Source organism: Scleropages formosus, chromosome 20 (genome assembly GCF_900964775.1).
Source record: "Scleropages formosus chromosome 20, fSclFor1.1, whole genome shotgun sequence".
NCBI classification, from domain to species: Eukaryota; Metazoa; Chordata; class Actinopteri; order Osteoglossiformes; family Osteoglossidae; genus Scleropages; species Scleropages formosus.
The window spans coordinates 23909453-23928640 of NC_041825.1; the positions used below are offsets into that span (position 1 = coordinate 23909453).

Consider the following 19188-nt stretch of genomic DNA (forward strand, 5'->3'; position numbering starts at 1 on the left):
CTGAGCTCTCTTGCTGGTACAATATAGGGGCCACAAACTCCATTCCTACCTGATGTGTGATGTAGGTTTTTGTTCCAAACTCTTCCCTTTAATAGCTTCACTTCTTCATTTAGACCTTTAATATGTAAAGTCTGAAAATTGCTAATATTACTGAACATGAATTAGTGTAAATAGTGTATACGAAGGAGTAGCGAACCTCCTAAGCCCGAAAAGGAGTGTTGACTAGTAGACATACTCCTTACTCCATGGTACGAGTGCACGTGTGTACATCGAGGTGAATGTATTCATAAGCTATTGCACTTTTCATTGTTGTGTGTAAAACATCTAGATCATGAAGAAAGCTTTAAGGTGTGCCATACACATTCAGTAGTCTTAGCTGTGTGTGTGTTAATATTTCTTTAGAAATGGTAGTCCATGCTAGACTGGGGAAAAGCCACATTGACACTGTCTTAAGATGCAGGGTATTTTTTTTAATAAAATGTGCTCTTCACCCTTTCCACAAATTAAAGCTACTGTACATGGCACTAGTGTGTTTATATATTCCTGTCAATGTTATGAAAGCATCACATGTTTTATGTATGTAAATGTAAGCCATGACAACTGTTACATTGTGGCTTTTGCCTGATAAATAAAGGAAAAAGTGCTTTTTGAATAAATTATAGCATTTCTGCTTGCTCTACAAATTCAGGCATGTTACTCTTCAAAACAGGATTCTCAACATAATAAAGATACACATCCCCCTACAAGAGTACAACCTAATAAAAGTTTAGTACACTATTGGAATATATGAAAACTTTTCACTGTTATAGAAGCCCATTCACTGCTTCAGAGGGCCACAGCACACGCGATTACCTGAAATGTTTAGCTTTACGCCATGATACTAAACTGGCTATTTATATTTATTCATTTAGCTGATGCTTTTCTCCAAAAGAACTTACAATGTTAAGGTTACAATTATTTACCCATTTATACAGCTGGCTAATTTTACTAGAGGAGTTCAGAATAAATACCTTGCTCAAGGGTACTATAGCCAGAGGTGAGGCTTGAACCTACAGATTTTGGGTCCAAAGGCAAATACTCTAACCCCTACACTACTAGCTATCCTGAGATATCCAGTATTTTTTTTTATACTAGGTATAAAACATTCCACATTTGCTTGGAAATGACTGCTAGTGTGACCACAGCTTTTGGTGAGAGAATGCAGACCACTTCATTCATGCTAGTCAGGAGAGGGGTGGTTTAAATGAATAATCTTGAAATGATTTTCCAACCCAGCTTGTACAATAGACAAAAGACACTGTCGCAACCAGGAAAAGGCATCACTTTAAAGAAAATGCATCTAAATAGTTCTGCTGTCATGCATGGCTTGCATTAATACTTAGTTAAGTTATAAGGCTTGGAGACATGATTCATGGTTTAAACAAGTCAGTTCATACAAGTCTGTACTGCATACAGTTTCACTGTTTTAAAATGCAGCTAAGTAGGCATGTAATATGGCAATATGCTGGTGTGATCTTTTGAGTGCAGTGTTTCTTTTTTTTCTTTTTTTTTTTTTTTTTTTTTAGAAGAAACTGAGTGAACACTCCCAAAAGAAATAATCATAAGCAGACCCCCATCTAGTGGTTCCCCATTCAACAAGGTTATTTCATTGAACAAATCTGGCCTGCTAAGGGGGACTAAAAGGGTTAGTCTTAAAAAAAAAAAAAAGGGGTGTGTGTGTGTGTGTGTGCACGCACACAAAACAAGTAATTTGTTTACATGAAAACTCACCAAGGAAAAATATTTTACAAAATTATATTTAGCACACTAATCAAATCACCATAACTTGGACTAAGTGCAGGAGTTACATAAAGTCTGGACAGTTGCACATTCAGGTTCTTTTTGAACACTGAATCCTTAATGGAAACTGAGAAAAGCAAAATTCTTTCACCAAAAAAATAGAAAACAATATATTCTTTGATATAGCAACAAAGTTAGAAGAGGACAAAGCCTGTATGAAAAAAAAATAGATACATACAAAAAAAAGGAACCTCATTTAAAAACATTTGTATACAATTTTCTGCTTCTCTAAGTGATAACAATGGAATAAATACAAAGAAATCAAGGCGCATACACCTAGTGCTTCAAGGGAGGGGTGAATGTCATGAGATCTCTCTCGCACACTGATGGTCGCACTCTGATCCTCTGTTCTGGGGTGAAGGGCAGCAGTCCAGAGTCTGTGGCCTGCAGCAGACATTACAGTGAATGCTTTACATTACTATGTACCTGAACTCCCATTAATTACAAACAATGCTTCCAATAAAGTGTAATGTTTCTGTATGGGTAGACTACCCATCCATCAAACCACAGAATACACCAATACACAGAACCCACCTAGAACCTGAGCAATAAAGCTTCACTGGGTCTGTCTCCTCTACTTGTTTGTCTGCACTGGTTTCCCATAGTTGCCCAGATCAAATTTAAGACCCTGGTTATGGCTTACAAATGCATCAATGGAACTGCTCCCAGCTATCTACAGGACATAATCATAAGCTACACACCAACCAGGCTACTATGCTCTTAAACATCTGCTCGCTTGGTGGCCCCATGCAAAAAAGGCAAAGCAGGGAGGTTCTCAGTTTTGGCTATGTTGTGATGGAATGATCTCCCCCTTTCACTCAGAAGTGCTGAATCTGTCCACATTTAAAAAGGGTCTTAAAGCTCATTTGTCCAGACTCACTTCACCCATGTTCTCTTAAGTTCATGCAAGGTGTAAATGTTCATGCTCAGATCAATCCTTTACAGAGCCACTCCTGCAATGTAACATAAGTATTTATATGCATCTGGGAGGGGAACACACTAGGAAGGTGATTACTAGAATATCACCGATTCCTAAGGTTTTATGCAGCTACTTGTGTGATGAACGTCAGTGCACATGGTGAAAAACTGTACTTAAATCACATCTGCAGCTATATCTTTCTCCTAAGGGAATGCACAAATTGTATTTTCTATGAGCTGTACATCGCTTTGGAGAAAAGCATCTGCTAAATGACTACAGGCAGTCCCCGAGTTACAAATATCTGATTTACATACAACCTATATTTACAAACCACCCTCTTACTGACAGGATGTTGATTTTTGTCACCCTTAGTAACAATCAAATGAAAACATCATTAAGCCTATATTCAAAATTCAGGTTACTGTATATACAGTGGTTCATAATAAACAGGCACTACTTTGTGAAGCAAATCAAAACATTGCACGTCTACAGCAGTTTGTCAGCTTGTGGGTGAGGCACATAAGCCCAAGGTAGGACAGACTTCCTTTTCCCGTTAATTGTCTCGTGTTACTGTATTTGGCTTTTTTTTGTTTTTGCCCTCCTAACCATAGCACCAAAGTGTAAATGTGATACAAGTAATTGTGGTCCAATTAAGATGAATCCAAGAAAACGGAAACGATCACGACTGAAACTAAAGAGGAAATAAAGCAAAAGGTGAAACACCAATGAACAATGGAAAAGCGAAAATGAAACTGAAGTTTTGCAGTCTCTATCTCTCCCAGCACAACACTTTTTCCCAGGTGCAGAATCTCACTCCAGACAAGAAACCCTGCCTGCCTCTGTTCAGTTTGCTCTATGACCAACCATTTGGCTGTCCCCGACCACAAAAACACATCCAATCCCTTGATTCTGAATAAACAATCCTGCATTTGGGTCCAGCCGCCTCCATGTCCTCTGTTCATCATGACAACAACAACATTTATCTCTACTATAACAATAATAAACGTAACTACAGTATTTATCATTATATCGTTATCACTGTATTGTTATATTAAAGATGTTTTAGTGTGTCCAAAGTGTTTCTTTAATGTTTTTATGCATAGAAAGGTACATGATATACTAATTCAAACATTTTAAAAACTGACAGATACCCACCATACCTAACTGTTCTGACTTACGTTAATATCCAATTTAAAGATGGATTGAGGAACTCATTTGTAATTTGGGGACTGCCTGTAAATGTTAACATAGCTGCATTGCTTTCCACAAGTTTATGTACATTTCAGAGAAATGAAATGACTGATCAAAAAAGTTACCATGTTGTTCTGCTGTGTGAACATTGGTCCCAGGGAACTCATCTCTCCGAGGACTCCTACAGGTTTTAAAGAGGAAATAAGTACAGTTCACATTAATTTGACAGAAAACAAAACTCCAAAGATTCATGTTGAATTGGATAACTGCATACAAAAATGTAGATATGTGCTCTGCTGTTTGACCCCCTCCTGCAGCGCATATGTGGATTAAGACAGGCCTTGTCTGTGCTGGTTTTCATTCCACCTCTAAATTGCTATGAAGTTGACCATTTTAATATTTTTATAGATGTGTTTTTTCACATCTATGCATATCTATTCATAACAGCACATTTTCAATGTAAATTAATTAAAAATCAAATTCAAAGCAAAAATAATTAAGAGGCTTAGATGAAAAACAGCATATAGGCTACCTGTCAAATTGTTTTTGACCACCCATGTGTCCAGAAGAAACCCTCACCCATGTGTGTAAGGGAACCCCCTGCAGGCTGCTCTCCCAGCCAGGGCACGGGACCCTCCTCAAAAATGTCAATTGACATAGGAGATGTCCTGGCAGTATCTGACAGTCGTGGGGAAAGACCACTCCTCAAGGCAGGGCGGAGATATTGCTCAAAGTCCAGGCCCGGGGCATCCTGACATGTTCACAGGTATGCTTTACTGAGCAGTGACACACACTTGATGCATGGTGACAGTGAAGAGAAGTGAAGGAAAATACACTGGCTTCTCATATTACAAACATACATTTTACAAATTTTCTAGGAACACAAGTTATTTTCTATTTTCTTAAACCTGTCTGTTCCTGAGAAAAAGAAACCTGCATTTCTACTTTCAAGACTCTGTTGGCAATAAAGAACACTCAAAAGATAGTGTGGGATTGTACACATATAAAATCACTCAGTTAGCAATAGGATAATGTGGAGAGAATATACCTTTAGTATATTTCAGTTAAGAATTATACCTATATCCAAAATTTGTACTGAATGCAACTATAAATTGAGGTATACTTGTATTAAACTTATCAACTGTGTATATAAATCTGAAAAACATGGCACATGTGCTGAATCTATCAGACTGTGCCGTTAGATTTTTATTTACCTTTTGAAAAATCTAAGCTTTAATTTGGTTTTTGGGGGAAATTAATCAGTGAACTTTTTAAACCTATTATAGCTTTATGCCATGAAAAAATTAACTTCTGTATTACGCTGCTTTTCTGGACTATGCTTTACTGGTCAACTGACATTGGATTTACACACAAACCAAGTTAGCCAGACATTCTACCCGTTTGTAAGGTGGGCAGCCAGCGTAGTTGGACAAAAACTCAAAAAGAGCATCAACTCAAACCCAGTGAGCTAATATTTCTTCAGGAAAGTGAGAATGATAGAGTGGAAAGTAATTCAGATGACCTACCTCAGTGTAGGATGTGTTGATATTTGAAATCATGTCCATGTCAGCTGAATTGGGAGAACTGAGTGGAGGAGAGGAGGATATGACAACTGTGTGGCCAGAAGATTGATGTGGCTCTTGTAAAGTTAGGGACAGCTCTGTGGGGGCAAGAGGCCCATGTTCCGTTGATGCAGCTTCGGAAGGGCAGGGGGAGAGGGTGAAACTCAGCTGATGGCCACTGGGGTGAGAAGAGTCTGCTTTATTGCAGGGTGAGAAGAAAATGGTAGAATTTTGGCCTGTCAAGGGACACTCCTTTGCAGTGACAAACTGACCAGAGGCACCTTCTTGGTCTGCAAGGTGTAGAACTTGCATCTTATTAACCCATGACTGACTAGACACGGTCTCTAATGCCGAGGCAACAGAACTCTTCTCATTGTGGGCTTCTGCATGCTTTGGAGTTAACTCCAGTTGGACACTTGAAAGTGACTGCCTGTTGTCACCAGCCAACTGCATTACAGGGCCCTCATTTGGCTCCTGAACAGAAAAGGAAGACAGTCTACTGCTTGATCCTACAGCCTCTGTGTGTGTGAGTTTTGGAGTCAGTGTCGAGCATGTATGTGCAGGAGAAAGGCTTGCAGTGGCCTTGTTAGTTGGTGTGAGGACCAGCCGGGATGCAGCGGTGGAACACCGAGAACTTGCAGGGGTGGTCAATTTAGAAGCAATGCAGGAGGAGTGATGTGGGGAAGGGGCTGCACTCAGTCGTGCTGATCGTCTTAGAGGACCTAAAACATGGAAGGGCAAGGATGGGTAAATTTAAAAGCAGGGGGGTTTAATTTTCATATATCTATAGAATTTAAACAGATAATTAAGGTACTTCATATTCTTGCTGTTTCAGTGACTTTCATGAAAGGTCTGAAGCTTTAAAGAAAGTCATTCCAGTTACAGATGAGGTTGTTTCACACATATTACTTATATTGGACAGGGTGGCTAAAATGGGACCTAGTGGTCAAAGCCACACATTGGGAGCTGAGCAGCAGAAGTCAAGGCTTTTCATTTGCTAAATTGGGATACTTACCAGGCAACTTGGCAGGGCTCTCCACCTTGAAGAAACCCCCATGGAACACTAAAACCTCAGCAGGGTGGCCTGCAGAGGCAGCAGGGACATCAGCATTGGCACTAGATGCCGCCTGCTTTGCCCTCATAGCTGCCTTAACAGCAGCTAGGCGACTCTTGGCAGCAGCAGTCACTCCACCTTCCTTCGCACCCTTGACTCCGGTTGTAGCTGTTGGCGGCTTCTGCATACAGATTACAAGGGGCAAACACAAATAAGAGTTAGTGATGACTGCAAGAATACAACAACTGTAGTGCTGAAACAGTTCAGTGTAAATTCCAGAAATGTATTCATCTTAGTAAAGGCTAAATTCAGAAATGTTTGAAATTAAAAACATTTCATGGTTTTTTTTTTTTTTTTATTAAAAAAAGCATTCCTGACAAGTATTTTCCATCAACATTCCCACAAATATGCTTGCTGAGAAAGGCAAGTAACATCCTGAGAATAGCCATGAAGTTTAACATACCCTCACGTTCCTTTTGGGTTGGGGCTGAGGCGTCGGCTCATCCTCCCAACCCCTGGACTCTGCCTCTTTCAGAGCATCAAACTTCTTGGTCACATCTTCCACCTTGCTCACAAGAAACAATAGAATAGGAAAATGAAAGACAGGACATATCAAAAGCACCAGCAAGATAGAAATGTCAGGTGGAAGGATTGGCTTCATGTGCACAGCCCTGCCTGAAGAACTTCCAAAAATTCAGATATCACAAAGCAAGCAAGAGATACATTCTGCTGTGCACTCTGAAACAATGTTTGAAGGGCAATGCTAATGAGCAATAAGCTTGATATATATTAAAAAACCTCACCTGGAAGTAAACCATGTCCCAAAAGCCCTGCAGATCACTGCAGGTGGTGATCTTCTCCCCACGGCCCAGGTCGCAATCATCTACTAGGCCCCCAAACTGCTGAAAGCGTTCCTTCATCAGCAGCCGGGCCTGGCCCACCGCGGTCCTCATCCTCTCTCTCACTGAGAAGAGAGAAACAAAAAGTGCAAAGAACCACAATGAATATTCTATAATATTAAAGAGGCTTCAAATCAAGCAAGCTATGAGGTTATTCCACTTTCACAGATTAACTTTTGTAGTTTTTTTTTTTAAAACACAAACAAAAGGTCTATGACTGAAGCCCTTGACTAAGGCAGACAGACTCCATTATTAAGAGAAAGAACCACTCACTCTCTTCTGGAATGGATGTATCCTCAGTCCGTACATCCCACTGCTCACAGAGCTGTGTCAGCCTGTCTGTCTCGCTGGCCATGATTGTCCTGGGGGGGGGGGGTTATGAAGAGGGTTGAATTAAACAAACACACCCTCCTCTAAACATTCACCCACTTGCTTTCACATGCAGCACATAGTACATCTGTGTACACTTTTCCCTTTGCAGTACAACAAAGATTACATGAAATGCACTACTTTACAGTTCCATTTTGAATTTATCAAGTTTATATTTGTCTAAAAAAAGACACCATCAAGACAACTGTCTAACTTAAGTCTTGCCTTCAAGACACTACTAGTTCAGTGAGACAGGGAAACCATGTAGGACAATATGGATTGATAAATGTACAGGAGGAAAACCCAATTTGAGGGACCACACAGGTGACTCACCTGAAATAGGCAACATCATGCTGAGCCTCCTGAGAGCTTGGGGTTGATGGGAGCTGAGGAACAGGCAGGGGAGTAGGTGGGTGAGGAGAAGGGGCAGGGGGCTCCGCACAGGGCTGATGAAACACAGGCGAGAAGGAGACGGGTGGGGGGACTCCACTGTAGCTGGAGAAGACAGGAGAGCAAGGTTCTTACACCACCATATGGTAACACAGGGGTATGCTGAATTGTTTCAGGCAACATAATCCTGAACGAGCAGTTTGTGCTGCATATCAGTTTCAATTACTATACAATTCAGGTAACAAGCTGAAGAAACTCATTAACTAAGATCTGGCTATAAACTTGAGTTTGTCCCGCACTATACCTCGGAGTGAGAAAGCTATCAGCAGAACGAGGGGTGAGGGGGACAGACTGAAAGCATTTCAGGCCTGCAGGAGCCTGAAACACAAAGTTCTTGGGAGCAAACGACAGTGGGGCCAGAAATCCATTTGCTTCTGTTGTCTCTTTCATCCCTTCCCTGGAGATGAGCTCTGGTTCAGCAGAGGCCTGCACTTTATCTTGGCTGGCAGGCTACATTCAAACAAAACACATCATTCCATAGAGATATAACTTTTATGAATATGTCATTACAGATTTGCAAGTAGGAAACTGACAAACTCACCTTCTGCTCTTTCATCTCAGACCTTGTGCCAATCTTGCCTGTACAGACAATGGAGTGACAGTGAGAAGGGACTCAACTTTTTTAATCTGCTCTCGATGGAGCAATTTCTGAAAAGCTAAATGTCTGAATCTTGCTCAGGGGTTCCAAACTCATTTCATACATAATTTTTTTAAATGACAATTACAGTGGGTGAGGACTATTCATAGTATTCATTCAAGTATAGTTCTGTATACAGTATTTTTCCATTTCTTACTGTGCTTGACCCTCATGAACAAATAACTGAAGGCATCAATTTTGAAACAATATAAAGTATCATTTAGCAGATGCTTTTCTCCAAAGCAACTTATAATTAACCCATTTATACATGTGAGTAAATTTTACAGGAGCAATTCAGAGTAAGTACGTTGTTCAAGCATACTACAGCTGCAGGTGGGAATTGAACCCGCAACCTTTGGGCCCAAAGGCAGAAGCTCTAACCACTATGCTACCAGCTGCCCCATAGCTTTGGCTGAAGTGCTCATTCATTCTATTAAGTTTTCCAACTAAGACAGAGCAATGCACAAGTCCCTCTATTAACTTCACATAATCAGGTTTGTTTATTAACTTTAGTAATTAGTGTTACTTCACAAGGTGCATAATTACAGTATTTAGTCACATCCAAATCCTGACCCAGTCATCATGCGGAACAAGTAATAGCTGCCGTGGGCGGTATGTTCGACACCGCTGCTGTAGCAAATGTAAGGACAATGAAAGATGGCAGAGAGGGACTCTAAGCAAACTGGCTAAAAACAGAACAAGACAACAGGAAATTACTTACCTGAATTGTAAATATCTTTACTACCACTTAACACAGATTTTCCCCTGGATTGAATTGGTTCTGCAAGCTGTTTAGCAGCAGCTCTGGTGGTGGGACCTCTAAGTGTGCTGTCAACTGAGAAAATGAAAGAAAGATGTTTCCAGTGTTATTCAAAAGGGCACACTATTTCAGTGCACCTTTTACCCATTTGCACAACTTTGCACATGCAGTTCAGATTAATTTCCCACTCACTAAACCACTTGCTACAACTTTTGTCTCGACAGTCATTTTGCTACAACTATGCAAATGTTAGAACAAATTTACTAGTTCCAAGGCAATGTAAAAGCTGAATTGTCCAATCATTGCATTCCCCATCAAACCTTTTTTTGAAGTACTCTGCAGAAACACTGAGGTAAAGTGATACCTGGTGAAGGTTTCTTCATTGCAGAAGTAATTTGTTGATTACTAACAGATCTGGTTGTTGGCACATGGACTGTTGACTGCCCTGGGACAAAGGAAATTACAGATAACTGAGAAAAGAGCTGATTTTAGGTGAAGTTCAAAGCCACATTTAAAGATTTACAACTTCAATAGACAGAGTAGGGAATAACTAAAGCTTCCAAGGTAGTTACTTCAGCAATGCTGTTACCTGCTGTGGCTTTTCCCCTGCTAGCTGTGGGTGCAGCTTGAGTTTTAGTGGTAACCTGGCTTGCTGAAGCCCTCAGCACAGCTGGCTCAACTGGAATTACATTACAGAATGTAATGTTAACCAATATAGAAAGAAAGCATACCAAAATAAACATCAAGGCTTTGAATAGGAATTAAAGTACTGAGGACAAAAATAGACATCTAAAGCAAGACTTTCACAGGTTTTGGCAAATGTTATTTTACTGAAGCATACCAACCTTTCCTGGATACGGAAACAGTGGCTGTTTTCTGTGTAACAGGCTGACTCATCTAGAGTGACAGAACAAGGTAGACTAAGAAAACTTACACTGAGCCAAAGCAGCAGTCAAACTCCCTTGGTCACACACAACCCTCAAATGACAAAGATTACAGAAAAAGCATTATCCATGAAGCTTACAGGGGGCTGTTTGATAGAGTATTTGTTCAACATTACCTTTTGATCCTGTTGCTGTTTCATTGAACGGGTCATACGGGTGGACTGGGCAGGTACCTGGGCCTAGCAGAGGAGGGTTACATTTTTGTGTCAACTGAAAACACCAACATTTGATATTTGTTTAGCTTTCACCCTTAGAATTAACCATAAACAAGATAAATGGGGGGCAGCAAGTAGCAGAGCAATTAAGCACATGAACTTGAAACCTGACAGCTACTGGTTCAAGCACTGCTCCCAACTCCTGCTGCACTAACTTTCAGCAAAGCATTTAACCTGAACTTTTCCAGCCAAAAAAAAAAAAAGCACTGTGTAAATGAGTTCAATATTTACAATTACAGCAATAAATCATAAAACCTAGAACTTCATGCTTCAAATAGTGGAAAGAAACTATTTAAGAATCACAAATCTGCAACTATGTCTTGCTTTCTGCTAATGTAATTGTATTTTCTATGAGATGTAAATCGATTTGGAGGAAAGCAGCTGCTAAATGAACAAATGTAAACTTTATGTAAAGGGTTGCCAGACAAGGCCAGGAAACCTTTATATAACCCTTTTTTTACTCACCTTGGTCCTACTTGGCAAAATGGAAACCTGGGACAGGACTGCAAGTGGCTGGGGCTTGTACAGGCCCACCTTAAAGATGCCTCTCTTTTCCTTTTCTCTCCTCTCTTTCTCTTTCTGCAGCTCCTTGGCCTCCTTGTAGCGTGCCAACTGCTGCTTCCTGTTCTCTGCAGCCAAATTTGCTTCGGGGAAAAAAGTATGTAGGGTCAACATGATAGAGCAGAGAAGGGCAGAGATCAGAAAGGGAAGCAGGGATGAGACACTAAGTTAACATCCCGTTGACTTCAGTTATGGCCCAGGTGGATATACATGTTCCTTGCTGAGCTCAGATAGTCAGGTTACAACAAAGCTCCAGTTCTAAATCCTTTACAGAACCTGGGGACTACTAGGAAAACACAAAGAGTGCAATGAAAGCAGTTATATATACACTAGACACCGTGTAGGGAAGGAGAACCCACACATCTTCACATTTCCACAAGATGCTTAATATACTCAACTTTTACACAAAATTGTTTTCTATTTTAAACCCAGGAACCTCCATAGGCCAGCCTAAGCACCATTATTATACATTTATAAAGAGGTTAAAAATAGTCAAACCCACAACAAAGTATACATTAGGCATGGCACAAAAAAGTATTAATTCAACTCACTTTTTGCTTGCTTCTGCAACACTGCAGGCTGACAGCTTACAGACATTTCCAGTGCGAAGGACTCCAGCTCGGGCAGCTTGTCCAAGCGCCTGCGTCGGTTCATGGCGCGATCCCGGTTCTCTTTCTGTGACTGGGAGCGCCTCCGAGACATTTTCACCCGCAGCATGGAGACGCTGCTGTCCCGCTGGTACAGGTGAGAGAAGCGAGTCTCCATCCTGAAGAGAAGAAACAGAGGAGTATCATGTTCATAGACATAAAAAGCAGCGACACATTAGACATTCCCTTCTGTCCATCATCAGGAGGCACCACTCTCTCTGGAGGACTTGTAATAAAGTTGAAGCCCATCATCATATCATGCTGAGTCCTTAAGATCAAGGTTTTTCCCTCTTGAATTGTAGCAATATAATAATGAAGCCAGCTATGTATGTAAACTACAAGCAAATATTCCAAATGTTTATAACAGTCTGTCAAGAAAATTTGGCTTGAAGTAGCTGGATTTCAAATTCCAAAAAAAAATCTGAAAACTACATTCTGTAAAACAGTTAAATAAATATGAATGTTCGTGTGACATGTCATGCGATATGATTGATTATAACAATACAGTCGACCAAGTCATAAGACTAATGGATGGAAAATCATCACAAAAACAAAGTGACTGTGTACACACCAGGCAAAGTGGCCGACAACACAACTGAAATTGTAAAGAACATGTGTGAGTGAAGCTCGACTGGGATGCAGCTCAATTAACTTCTTCAACTTGGAGGCTCGAAAAACACATTTCCCCCTTCAGAACAGGTAATTTCACACTAAGAAAGAAATTATGCAGAACGACGCCAATACAGTGAGTGAGTAACAACACAACAAGCAACGGTCCGGGCGTACAGGAAACGAACGGAATGAGAACGGAGTAAAACTAAAAAAGTAGAAAAACAACTAACTGAGCACGCCGTAATACTTGGAAACATAACCAACCTCTACCTTTTGCGTGGCCCATTTTTCTTACCTTTTTAACTGAAGAAAATCAATGTAAATGTTTTATTTCAAAACCAATCCCGCTACGACGAAGCACAGCAGCGATAAAGTAGAAGCAGAGTAAAATGGCGGGCGTATTTTTAAAAAACCGTCAGCAGCGCGCTGATTGGCCCGTTCGTCTACGACGCAGCTGATTGGTCAAGTTTCGAAAAGGCCTATGGTACAAGTCTGGTCTTGGTTCGGTTTTATAACCGTATCTCCTGCGGGAGACCGGCAGTAATTTGGTCTTGGTGAAAGTTGGAAAGACCTCCAGCGATCTACAACTTAATTCAGGCATTTTAATGTAATAATTGTGGTCGATACGAAATGTCATTTGGTATTAACATTGATTTTTATGATATTCATTAAAAATTGAAACACACAACTTTTTAAAAAGTTGTAATGTAAGTACCTACAATAATATGAAGTACATTCTTCCTAGGTAGGAAGCAAAATTGAAGGATATTTATATTATTGTAGCAACCCCCCCATAAAGCTAATAGAAAGAAGCACAACTGTAAGAATAAAAGGAATATACTGTTTATTTACAGCGTACATGTCTTTTGACAGCATTAACAAAGTCTTTTCACACCGTACAAGTGAAGTGATCCCCGAATATTAGTCTCCCAAAGTCACCCTCAGTCCCCCTACCACGCTTAACGGTTAATAAGGGGCCACCCCATAACTCCCCAGAGTTCCCTTCGTGACGAACTGTGCATGAACAATAAGACAACCAATCAAAAGGGAACACCAAACTATTACAGAAATATTTGCATAAATATATATATATAATACATTAATACAACAATTTACACTGATCTATATCAGCTCTACTCACTGCCCTTACATTCTTCTTATTATTATTATTATTATTATTATTGTTGTTGTTCTTATAACATCCGCGTTACTGTCAGTTTGAACGGGAGAACGCGTCCATTGTGATTGGTTGAATTAGGGTGACGTACGGGGAATATAAGGGAGGGGTGGCGGTGATCGCGTCTGCCAGAGGAGGCGAAAAGGAGAACGGAGAAAGCCTAGGGGTCGCCAAGTAGGCGCCAAGCAAGCTGGTACTTGAGGAAAAGGGGTCCTCGGACCCAGAGCATTATTTGCCTGTGTGCCGGTGTTCTAATAAAACGTTCGTCATAAACGCTGCCTGTGCGTCCTTCTTCTCTCCAACCGAGCGCTGCGTGCTACATTATTTATTATTATTATTATTATTATTATTATTATTATTATTGCTGAAATAGCAATGCCATAGAGCAAAGCATGTGATATGTAAAGTTTAGTGCTGGTGGTCAAAACAGTCAAACCCGGGAATATACTCTCTATTCTTGGAATACAGATGTGTACCTCCCTAAAAGTCTCTTGCACTGAGGTAATGTGAAATCGTATTACACTCCTCAGCAGCGAGTCTGCACTTTTTAATTTTTCACAAACTTAAATTTTACATTCTCTTAATCAGTTTGTTAAGTGTGCTTGACACTTAGCCATTTATGTAAATGTAACAATGCTCAGTGTGTTTGTGTATGACTGCAGAAAGTGGTCATTTTTCCTCAAAGAGGTATCTGACCATGCGAAAGTGTCATGCACAGGACTTGTGATGAGCCCCATTACTCACCATGGGGCTGGAAAAAAGCTTCAAGGCACATCACACACTAAGATTCTTTCCCTGTGAAAGTTTTAATAACCAGTCCAAAAATGAGCTTCTTCTCAACTAATTGTATTATGAGACTCCGCATGTAGATAAAAGGCAAAGACAAAACTGGACTATGGAATAGTTCATTGAAGAGCTACATTTTCAGAAAAAGACTATCTTGGAGTTCTCCCTTGATGTGTATAAAGAGTGTTGCCTTCAGTGAATAAGCTATAAAATCCAGTGTGTTTTAAGAAAAGTGAAAATCTGACACTAACCCAAGACTGCCGTTTACATCTATTACCTTAGCTGATGCTTTCTCCAGAGGCTTACAATCTTACAATTATTTATTCATTTACACAGCTGGGTACTTTTACCAGAGCAATTTAGGGTAAGTACCTTGCTTATGGGTACTGCAGCAATAGCTTCAAACCAGAAACCACTACACTGTCAGCTGCTCCCAGGTGTTATTTCCATCAGGTGCTTCACAGTACCTTTTTCAAAATAGAATGAAAGTAAGACAGTGAATGCAAAGGTTCTGGTGACAGTGAGGTCAGCCCAAAAGCAAGCTGATCCTCAAAAATCCTCCTTCTTGGCCTCTACAATGCATCACACTGTATGCTTAAACTATCCATGTTAAATAATAGCAATTATTAACTATGGGACTTATCAGATAACTTGTTATGATCTGTCCCTGTAGGTCCCTGAAAGCTTTTAGCTTTCTTCATTGGACAGTCTCAAGGGTCATTACTTTGTTAGAGCCTACAGCCTGCACACCTTCATGATGTATATGTAAGACCTTACAACATGTTACACCAAACTTCACATCTGTTTGCCGCTACTATGTTGCATCACTTGTTTACCAAGGATATGGTACTTAGTGCTTCAGTTGCATCACTGAGTAACATTACAACTGCAAAGAGAAATGGATACCTCTGCCTTCCTTCACCCTGTCCCACCCAGCCTGGCCGCCTCCCTATAGCCCCACCCCCAGCCCCACCCTCACCCCTTCCCAACCTGTCCTATCCTTCCATGGTACCATCAGATGGGCAGGTGTCAAGCAAATGTCTTCTCAGCACTCCCTTCATTTAAGCCTACCACGTTTAAGGACCATCGACCAATGTCGGCCCAGGGTTCAAGGTTGCGTCAAAGGAGGATCGGTCAGTAAACTTCATTCCCTTATTCACTGATTGGCTACAAAAAAAGATTTTTCCATTGTTCTCCCCAAGAGTGTGTTTATATATTGCTACCCCATGTGAACTAATGCTATATTGAGATAGAGATTGCATGAGGACCAAGGAAGCCCTTCTTTTGAGGTAAGGAATAGCCATCTAATATAGCTATGTTCTTTAAGCTCTACTAGGAGGTTTACTTTAGGACCTGACAGTTTAGCAAATGAAAGAACAATTTTTATACTGTATTTATGTCATTGCAGTTTTGTTTGCATGTTACAGAACTATGCTGGTGCTTTCATCAGTGGAATTTAATACACTGGTTATTTTAACCGGAATAAGAAGAATTACTTAGTAGAGGTTTAGTCAACTTTGATTCTTCTGGTGAGATCCTCTGAAAGCTTTAGTAGGTAAATATAAATATATCTATATATATAGAATATTGAAGAATATCATTTGGGAGTTGTTTTTCAAGTTTATATAGCACCATTTTCTATAAGGTTGACTTTAAAGTAAGATTAAGCAAAGATCCAGTGGAAGAGTACAAAGACATATACAACAAAAAGCATTAATAACAAGAAAAAGCAGAGATGGATACAATTAATTAACAATACGTAGTACAATTAAAAACAGACCAAAGAAAATTAAACAAAACTCCGAAGGCTGGAACAAGACAGAATGGCTTGCAGGTCTCAGTTGGTCTTAACTACTGTAACATGGTCATTGCTCACAGTTTTTACAATTCTTGTAACAGCATTTTTAACTTCTTGAAATGTGACAATGGTGTTGTGTATACTCCCCAAGAGTAAGGCTTTACACTAGTCAAGTCTGTTGTAGATTAATGTATTAATTAGATTTCTGGTATTCTTCCCTGAAAAAAAATGGCCTTAGTTTGTGCGTTACAGTTTATCTGCCAGAAACATATGGCATTTTGACATTTTACTGAGTATGAATATTGAAAGACAGGTCAGGCTGAGTTGAAAGTGATGCTTGCATTCTTAGGTGATTGTGCACAAGTAAATATTTCACTTTCGTTGATAAATAGATTTTAGTGTCTTTCAATACCACAAAAGAAGAAAAAATAATTTTTTGCCTTACTTTATTATTTTAAAAAATGAATCCCTACACTAAATCTTATGGAGCTGTAACCGTAATAGATGTAAAAGATGTCGGTGTGAGGTACCATTATTAAATGCGCAAACTTGATACAAAGAAAATACAGATTTTTTTTTTTCTCAGGCTGAAACTGACCATCCTTCTGAATCTTTTTCTCTTGTATAGGACCTTTTTTTTATAAGGCTACCTGATGTCATAATGAACTCCTCTGAAGTCAGCTCCAGCATTTCAGAAAATACCACTTCTGTCAGCTCTGGACCTCTCCTTTGGTACCAGTATGAGGTCTGCAAAGATATAACTTATGGGTTTGTGTTCTACTATGCAGTTAAGGTGTTGAACATGGCAGTGGGATTTCCAGCAAATGTGATGGTGATTTGGCAAATGACCAAGAAGAAAGCAGACTCAACCACCTCTGACATCTTTATTTCCAACCTGGCCCTGCTTGATGCCTTCTTTGGCATGGTGACCCCCATTGAGCTCTTGAACCGTCTCCTACTGAACAACAGCCGCATCTGGTACTTACAGCGATTTGCTTATGGTGTCAAGGATGCCACCCCTCTTTTTCTGACCTGCATTTGCCTTGACCGCTATGTGGCTGTAGTTCACCCCATTATCTTCACCAGAATCAGGGACAACAAGATCAGGGTGGTCGTTTCCATGGTAGTGTGGGCCCTCACTCTTGCTTACTCCCTGGTAAAGAGCTTTATGGGTGTTGATAGTGTGTCTGAAGTTTTCTCTGGCCTGATTTTGACAGCTTTCAGCACCATGGTGTTCTGCAACATCTCTATAATCTGGGTTCTGAGGCGGTCAGTCATTGGCAAGGAGGAGATGCACCCCATGAAGAGGAAGGCCTTCAAAATGGTCTTGCTCATCCTCACCATTATAGTGATCCTCTACTTGCCCCCTGTGGCTCTGATGCCTTTTGCCAAGTACTATAGCTTGAGAGATTTCAGATGCCTGATTAGCCTGATAGTCTTTTCCATCATGGACCTAAGCTGCAGCATTGAGCCTCTGCTGTACATAGCCAAGACTGAAAAGCTGTCCTTCTGCACCTGCTGCCAAAAACCAAATAGGACATGAAACAATCTTAGCCCTTGACCCAGTGAAGACCCACCTATCTTTATCTGACTGCATTCTCCATTGAGTTGGCTAGCATTCTGCCTGTGTATATTCTAGCCTTAGCATGCAAACCCCATTATAAAAGAGCTAATATTTTAAAAGGTGCTTAATAACCTATTCCATGAACAGACAGTTCAGCTGCTAGGTGTAGTTTGTCCATAATGTACATCTGAGTTTAGGAAAATCAGTCAATAAATCAAGGTAATGGTTGAGAGACAGAGTTGGTTATTCTCAACTCCTTTCCTCTAAGGAATTTGTTTATCCTACATTACACCCCCAGGGAAACACACCAGTCAGCAAGGTTTTCAGATTTGTTTCCTGGGAATAATTACACACACCACTGTCACACAGTGATATTTACAATTAAAGTCTTAGACATCTAATTAAGATCTTGGTTAAGATCCTGTGGGATTAGCTAGGAATCAGGGGAAGTGAGACTCGGGTAGAGAAAAATAAAGCAGGTTTTGCAAATTATATACAGCATATATAAAATATATATACACAAGCTGCATATCAAACACCATATATATGGTGTTTGATATATGGTGTTTATGAAAATACTAATTCAGTTAATACAGCATAAATTGTTTGCAAATGCTCAGTATTACATGAGTAACAAAATCTGAAAGTAATAAATTACACATGCGCACACTGGCTGAAACTGCTTGTCCCAAGCAGGATCACGGCGAGCCGGAGCCTAACCCAGCAACACAGGGTGCAGGGCTGGAGAGGGAGGGGACACACCCAGTATGGGACACTAGTCAATCGCAAGGTACCCCAAGTGGGACTCGAACCCCAGGCCCACCAAAGAGCGAGACCCGGCAAAACCCGCTGTGGCACTGCATCCCCCCTAGTAATAAGTTAAGTATACTACAGCATGTACATGTCTTCAATTTTATGTTATTTTTACATCAGCAATTATGACCTTTGAGTTATTGTAAGCAAGGCATTAACTGATTTAATTGTTGTTTTGGGGACATTTTCCCTTATGCAGAGAAAGGCTAAGATGGATACATCTTGCACAGGACTGATGATGGGCACTTTTACCCAGGGGACCCAGTTGCTTATTGCCCACTTAAAGCATAATGATACTTGAAACACAGCTAGTGCAATGTTATAATTTACAAGGAAAATGTGACCCCAATACAGTACACTTAAAAAAAATCTAATACCTTTGATGGCCCCT

At 40.3% G+C, this 19188-nt stretch overlaps 2 protein-coding genes across 3 annotated transcripts; one reads left to right on the forward strand and one right to left on the reverse strand.

Moving 5' to 3' along the window:
* Positions 1 to 1810: 1810 nt before the first annotated feature.
* On the reverse strand, positions 1811 to 13025 carry dlgap5 (discs, large (Drosophila) homolog-associated protein 5). 2 transcript variants are annotated; one of them, XM_018746051.2, is made up of 19 exons: positions 12955 to 13025; positions 11952 to 12166; positions 11305 to 11483; positions 10741 to 10803; positions 10526 to 10577; positions 10270 to 10359; positions 10045 to 10125; positions 9642 to 9755; positions 8825 to 8862; positions 8528 to 8733; positions 8167 to 8328; positions 7738 to 7826; positions 7369 to 7529; positions 7029 to 7130; positions 6527 to 6746; positions 5476 to 6233; positions 4529 to 4700; positions 4075 to 4130; positions 1811 to 2223 (listed from the first exon to the last, which is right to left on the reverse strand). In XM_018746051.2, the coding sequence occupies exons 2-19, from the start codon at positions 12163 to 12165 to the stop codon at positions 2116 to 2118; spliced, it is 2865 nt and encodes a 954-aa protein (XP_018601567.2). In that variant the 5' UTR covers position 12166; positions 12955 to 13025; the 3' UTR covers positions 1811 to 2115. The 2 variants fall into 2 exon arrangements, with proteins under 2 accessions (XP_018601567.2, XP_018601568.2); XM_018746052.2 differs by lacking the exon at positions 4529 to 4700.
* Positions 13026 to 17081: 4056 nt separating this feature from the next.
* On the forward strand, positions 17082 to 17963 carry LOC108930671 (P2Y purinoceptor 1). Its single transcript, XM_018746042.1, has one exon. It carries the CDS (start codon positions 17082 to 17084, stop codon positions 17961 to 17963), a length of 882 nt encoding a protein of 293 aa, XP_018601558.1.
* Positions 17964 to 19188: the final 1225 nt, after the last annotated feature.